Source organism: Echinops telfairi, unplaced genomic scaffold, assembly GCF_000313985.2.
Source record: "Echinops telfairi isolate 266 unplaced genomic scaffold, ASM31398v2 ScPeMD7_23;HRSCAF=83, whole genome shotgun sequence".
NCBI classification, from domain to species: Eukaryota; Metazoa; Chordata; class Mammalia; order Afrosoricida; family Tenrecidae; genus Echinops; species Echinops telfairi.
This window is the reverse complement of record NW_022103920.1, coordinates 5,636,722-5,643,800: the sequence shown is the minus strand read 5'-3', so window position 1 is coordinate 5,643,800 and position 7,079 is coordinate 5,636,722. Positions and strand designations below refer to the sequence as shown.

General features: G+C 54.6%; 1 protein-coding gene across 1 annotated transcript in view; it reads right to left on the bottom strand.

The window, feature by feature from the left end:
• The window catches only part of DENND11 (DENN domain containing 11), a gene marked incomplete at its 5' end in the record, with an annotated part of 30,354 nt that extends 27,844 nt beyond the window's left edge, over nt 1–2,510 (bottom strand). Inside the window, one exon of the mRNA XM_045288736.1 lies at nt 2,432–2,510. Within this exon, the coding sequence (XP_045144671.1) occupies nt 2,432–2,510 (79 nt within the window). The remainder of the gene's footprint in view (nt 1–2,431) is intronic.
• Between the last annotated feature and the right edge of the window lie 4,569 nt (nt 2,511–7,079).

Below are 7,079 nucleotides of genomic sequence, written 5' to 3'. Positions count from 1 at the left end.
GGAGTCGGCGCCGCGCAGGGACCGCTCTGCGATCTTCCTCGAGGCAGACTCGCCCGCTTCCCGCCCTCAGGCCCCTGCAGTCTTCCCCTCTCGCGGGAGGTGACCGTCCCCGCTCCGAAGCCGTGGCCACTTGCAGCCGGGGCTCACCTGCCTCCCGGCGTGGGTTCGCCCGGGGCGCCGTGGACGGTGCCGCTTCATCTCCCCGGGACTTTGAAGCCCGGGCCTGTGGCTGTGGCCGCGCCGATTACATAATGCCGGTGCCCACGGGTGGTGGTGGTCGGGAGGAGGAGCCGGCGGGCGGCACAGGGAACCTGAGCCCTGGGTGCGGCCTGCGCTTCCTGTGTGTGTGAAGGTGGGGAGGGGTGCGAGCGCAGGGGTGAGGGGTGTGCGTGCTGGGGAGATGTGGATCGGACCTAGTCTGGGGACTTCCTACTGGAGAGATGGGGGTGGGGGCCAGCGGGCAGGGCTTCCAACTGGGGACCTTCCGCTGGAGGTGGGGGCGTCAATTTAAGCTTCTTCCAACTTTTGGGTTTCCAATTTAGGATGACTTACAACACTTGGGCCTCCCAACTGGGGAAGGACCCCCTTGGGGATGGGGGCCCTTCCAACCTAGGGAGCTCCTGATCCTCCCCACTAGGGGTTTTCTAACTCCAACCTGCGTGGTGAGGCTTCCAACTCGGGAAAAGAGGAGTGCTCCCACTCTGGGGGCCTTCCAGTTGAGATCCCCCGAACTGCAGGGTCTCTCACTGGGTAGACTTGCCCAGGTCCTGGTCATTGCAGGACCTGGTCACTGTAGGGGTGACACAGACAGAGAGCACTCAGTAGTCACTTTGGGCTCCAGGAGCAGGAGGCAGCCCCTTCCTTTCTGGGACCCTGGGTCTATCCTCCTTGACCCAGGAGGGTCTGTTTCTACAAGTCTGTTTCTACATCCCTGGATGTAGACACTGATATTGGGCACCAGGGCTGCACACCTGTCCGGTCATTCTCTCTGGAGGAAGCTGGGCTCCCTGGGCCTCTAAGCTCACCACTCATGGCTGTGATGCCCTCCTTATGCACACCTCCCTCCTTGCCCCCAACAGGTACTGAGCCAGAGGTCCAGGCACTTACAGGGACAGCAGAGGGACATAGGACCCCACCCCCCCCACCACTTTCCAGCCACTTCCCCCCTTCCTCCCAGGAGAAACTCCCTCCCCCTGGTGTGAATTCTCTCAAACACCCCTTCTCCATGTGTATATGTCAGAATGCATAGTCATAGCTGCTCCTTCTGGTGAGGTATGTCCATCACCTTGTGTCCAGGTGAGGGCTGGGTGTTGAATGAGGAACGAAGCCTTTGAAGGATGGAGTTGGGGGCGAAGAGTGAAAGTACCACAGATGAGCACGCAAGTCTGTCTTGGGGGACGTGCAGCCAGTGTGCGCCGTGGAAGCAAGGATGGGGAGGCTTTGTCCCTGGTGGCCTAGTGATTACATGGGGCTGCAATCCCCAGCTCGGCATTTCGAAACCACAGGTAAGAGGAAGGAGGGGCTTTCTACTCCTGGAAACAGTTATAGTCTCATCAGAACTCAAAGGGGCTACTCTACCCTATGAGTCAGCATCAACTCGATGGCAGCTGGTGTGGTTGTGAGCTTTTCTGGTACCGTAGACAGGTTATCAGAGGGATTTGCCATGCTTTGGTGACGTAGGTCAGCTAAACAGAGGAAGACCTTACGTGAGAAGGATGAGCCCAGTGGCTACAATGGGCTCAGACACAAAGATGATTAGGGGAATGGCCGAGGACCAGGCAGGGTCTCATTCTTATCTCGTGGGGTCCTTGTGAGTCAGAACCCATTGGACAGTATCATCATCATCATCATCAACAACAACAACAACCTATGTGCAGCCACACCACAAAATAAGCTCATTCTCTCCATCCCGTCTACTTGCTCCATGAAGTTAAAACCAAGCTCGCTGCCACCTGGTCCATTCTGACTCACAATAGCCCAATAGGACAGAGGAGAACTGCCCCCTTGGGGTCCCAAGGCTTTATATCTTTGTAGGAGCAGTCAGCCTGTCTTTCTCTCATGGGTTTGAATCCCTGACCTTGTGGTGAGCAGTTCAGTGTGCAGCCGGCTACACTCCCCGAGAGAAGATCATGGCTTCTTCAAACTGCAGCCCCTCCCATCTTCTCCCTCACGAGCCCTGCTGCTGTCTGTGTGGTGCTAGTGCCTGGAGTACATGCCAGATGTCCGAGCAATGCTCGCCAATCCAGGGAATGGATGTGAGTGGGGTCTTAGCCCACGGGGCAGCCAGCCCTTTCTTCTGCTTCCCCTGGCCTCTCACATCTAGTAAACCACAACAGGCAAACCCACCACTCTTGTGTTATTCTGATCATGGCTACACCCCAGGTGACAGAGTGGAACCCATTCCATAGGGTTTTCTTGGCTGAGATCTTACCGGGGGCGATAGCCAGGTCTTTCTTCCACGTCACCACCAGGTGGATGCACACCCCAGTCAACTCAACGCCAATGAGTTGGGTTGGGTTTTATCGAGCACAAGCCATCGGCACCACTTAGAACCCAGGTGCTCAAAATGCAGGTGAAGGTGATGATGTCCTTCTGGGGAAGGGAGATCACTTGGTGTGGCTCTCCTATCGGCGGCCTCTGTAACTCCACCCAGTGATTGAGGGAGTGCATGCGGAGGATGCTTAGTGAGGGTCACTGATAAATAGCGAACCGATTCAGGAGCAGGAACAGAGAACCCTACGGCCATCAAGCGGGAAAAACCAACAGCTGAGCACAGTCGAGATTCCTTCTTGAAGGCATGGAGGCACCGAGACCTTGAGACGGAGCAGAGGAGCCAAACCCAGACACTGCAGAGGCTAAGGGACCATGTCGCCGAGAGCTTGAGAACCAGAGAGACGTGGCTGCCAGCACGGTTGAGAAGAGGCACTGTGGGCCAATGAATTGCATCGTTATTTCCTGGCCGGTTTGCTTCCCTAATAAATCCCTATAATCTTGAGCATTGTCTGTGAGCTCCATGTGGCATCTTATTGGGTTATGGAACTCAGCACAGAAGGAGAGTGTCCTGGGAGGGACCGCTGGTAGCAGAGTAGGAAAAGGAGGTTGGAGGGAGGAACATATCTGACTTCTGCCTTGCTGGGCAGATGTGGCGTGAGGTTCTTCTTCTCCTTTGGGTAGCCAGAGGTGGTCAGACGTGGCCACCATGCCAATGCTGCACATCTGTAGCAGTCTGGGTAGACTGGAGAAATTCATGGACACTCATGTGTAGAAGAAATAGCTTTATATACAAGAGCAATTGAATATTGAGAAAACATCCCAGTCCAGATCAAGTCCAAATGTCCGATATTAGCCTGTATATCCAATACCAATCCATAAATTCCTCTTCAGACTCATGCAATGATGCCGAATGCAGGAAGATCACAGGACAGTGGGTGGAAAGTCTTGTGGATCTTGTGGCAGTGGCACCATGTCAGTGCTCACAGGGCTCTAGAGTAGCTCCATGTGTCTTGTCAGCAAGTGTGTCTCCCAGGGTGTGTGCTTGTGTCCCACCTCCAGTGAGATATTTATCTCCTAAGCAACTCCAAATGAGGTCATCAAGCTATGACGAATTGATTGACAGGCTGAACTCCACCCCTTCACTCTTAAGCCTCAAATTGACAACAGGTGATGTAATGACCACAACACCCATCGAAACACACTCCAAATCCGAAAAACCAAAGTCCAAACTCACTGCCATTGAGTCGAAGCTGATGCATAGTGACCCTACAGGACAGGGTAGGACTGCCCCTGGGGGTCTCCCTCCCCCCGCCTCCCCCAGAGGAATATTATAACTCTTTGCAGGAGTAGAAAGCCTCATCTTTCTCTCCAGGAGGAGCTGGTGGTTCTAAACTGCTGCCCTTGCAGTTAGCAGCCTGAGGCATAACCCCTCTGCCACCCAGGCTCCTTGCAGTCTGCAAGGGGCTCATCAGCTCATCCGCCTTACCTCCTTCCTACATTTCACAGGAAGGAATGGACAGAGTTAGGTTATGGGGAAATTGCCATGGAGGACAGTGGTTGCAGAGATGCTAGGAGAATGAGAGCCCTGGTGTTTCTGGGGTAGGACCCTCACCTCCCATGTGGAGACCTCAATTTGATCCCTGGCCACGGCCCCTCCCTTGCCTGTCAGGGGAGGCTCGTGTGTGGCTGTGAGGCAGAACAGGTTCCAGTGGAGTTCACAGCGAAGGCAGACTGGGAAGAAAGGCCTGGCGATGTACTTCTGAAAACCAGCCTGTGAGAACCCTAGGGACCCCACCGATCCCTCAGCGTGTGGGGTCACCCTGAGTCCTGCAGGACCCACTTGTCAACAGGATGAGGCTGTATTTTCAAAAGGGATTCACCCAGCATGTCTGGGTTTTTAAGGAACCATTGCTGTTATGTTTCCAAATACTGAAAGCGTTTTACCTACACTCTATACTTTTGATCTTCATTCTCCCCACCAAGAGGGGTGTTGGCTGTTATATTTGTTTATTTCTGGGCTATAAGTCTTCCAGGTTTGGGCGCGGCCACTGGCCCTGCTCATGACCTATAGCCAGCGGGCACCAAGGTCAGGTTCTCACCGAGATGACGTGTGTGCTCTGCCAGCCATGCCCGACACCGCCAACACCCTGTGCCTAATCCTGTCTCTGTCCTGGGGACTCCCTGGCACCAACACCACTTGCCCTTCGGCTTCTTAGTGGAGCTTGTCTTCTTCCTCCATCCAGCAGCAGAACAGAGGCAAGCGCAGGTCCCTGATGGCCCTTTCTGCCTGGGTTGCTTACTTGTCCCGGTTGAACACAGGGGCATTCAGGGTTTGGTTTAGGTAATTCTGTTCCACTGCCCTGGCCCACTGCCTGTGAAGCGTTTCCCACTCAGCTTGGCACCATAGGACAGGGTAGAGCTGTTCCCGTGGGTTTCTGAGCCACCCACAGGACTGCCGGTGGATGCGAACTGCCGGCCTGACTGAGTGGACAGTTGCTCAAAATAGAACCCACTGCAGGACTGCGTTCCTCTCTGGTCTCGTGGCCAATCCTAAAATACATGGAAGATGAGATAGTGATCTTTTCTATTTTTACACAATGGAAACCATAGTGTCTATCAGTTTTATAGCAGCCCTGGTGGCAGAGTGGTTACTCGTTATGCTGCTAACCGCAAGGTCAGCAGTTCAAAACCACCAGCTGCTCCTCAGGAACAAGATGAGGCCTTCTACTCAAAAACCCACAGGGGCAGTTTTGGCCTGTCTGAGAGGGTCACTATGAGTCAGGGTCAACTCAAGGGCAGTGAAAGAGAGAGAGGGAGAGATCAATTTTGCACGCATTTCCTGGTCACATCAAGATTTAAAACAATCTGCCACCCTATTGGGAAGGTTTTGCCTGCACCATTTAAACTATGTTCATGGTCTACCGGTTTGAAAAATTTCTGAACCACTCCTTCAGGGTTAGACGAATCAAGCCTCAGGCTCTCGCTGAGTGCTGCAACTGATTAAGTGCTCGCCCCAAAGGTGGGAAGCTTAAACCTACCAGAGGTACCTCGGAAGAATGTCCTGGCACTTGGCTCTGGAAAATTCCCAGCCTCGGAAGCCCCACAGGGTGCAGTCCTACCCCTCACAGAGCGGCTGCCACAAGCTGGGAAAGCCGGCTTTGGTTTGGGGCTTAAAGTTTTGGCTTCCTCTCAAGCTGACCAACACTAGTTAACTGTGACATGCCCAGCCTTGGGAAAGGCATCAGGCGAGCCCTGTAGGAGAAGAGAGGGGACAGGGAGTATGTCCCACTCGCCAGGCCGGAGACAGATGCAGCTCCAAGAGCCACAAGGGGGATTAAGAAAAGGAGACAAAAGCCAGGCTGAAGGATGGCGCTTTCATTAGACTCAGGGACAGCAGTGCCAAGGGTCACCAGGGATGGGTGGACCCAGGTGTGCCCCCTGGCAGCATGGATGGGGTTTATGTGTAAGGACCCCTGCAAGGGACCCAGGGGAGCTGGTTTAACCCGTGGTGGATGGGGGGCCTTTGCACCAGCTCCTGGGTGCCTGTGGCTGGAGCAGGGTGTCAGGCCCCTGCTGCTGTTGGCCAGGGCCTGTGGCTCTTTCTGAGTCCTGGGCAGCAGGACTCACCGTGCTCAGCTCCTCGCAGAGGGCAAGTCCACATGCCATCAGCTGCCCACGTGACTGTCCTCTGAGAGATTGCAGGTTCCTGCCTGTGAGGTTCTCTCTGGGCCAGCCTGTCCTGATCCACAAGGCCGAGGGCTTCACTCCATCATGCTCTTGTCCAAATGAGGCGTGGTCACTCGGCCGATCCCCCAGCCAGCTGGTCAGGTGAAAATGGCCTTTGGTTTGACGGTCATATTTGGGGGCTGGACCGGATCATGCTTTCAGAAGTGGCTTGGCTGTTGGCGGCTCCCCTCAAGTGCCCACTTCATACATGTCTCCAGTGGGGGGTGGCACTAGTCTTTGTTGCCAGCTGCTTGAAGCTGGCTCCCCATGAGGACACGCCCCTGTGGCGCCCTGTGGTTCTCGCTGCATTCACGTCCATCGGTGGGTACAGCAGGCACGGGGCCTTTGCTTATGAGACAGACACTGTACCTTGAGATGTAGCCACTCCTGCCCGATCTATTGACATTTGGAAGGGTGGACCCCACCCAGAGGCGGGATCAGCATTGACTTCTGCTTTCATAAACTTCCTTAAAGATTGATTTTGCCCTGTCTTAACCCGTGTGAAGTGTATGTGGATAAGAACCAAACTCACCGGCTTCAAGCCGATGCCGACTCACCGCGACCCTGAGGACAGGGTAGACCTGCCCCTGTGGGTTCTGGAAGTGAACGGCCTCGTCTTTCCCCCGAGGAGCAGCTGGTGGTTTTGAACGGCTGACCTTGTGGTTAGTCCCTCCTGTGCCACTAGGGCTCTTTGGGTATGTGGGTACACGGTGATCATCTTTAAGACTATGAACTGATATTGAGCAGCTCATTAGTGATGGCTGCCCCATTTATCGAGGGGTCTTTGCCATCCTATGATTCGTCGTTTTCTTGTAATGCACGGTTTTGAAGGACTGGTGTTTAAGGATCACCAGCTGATC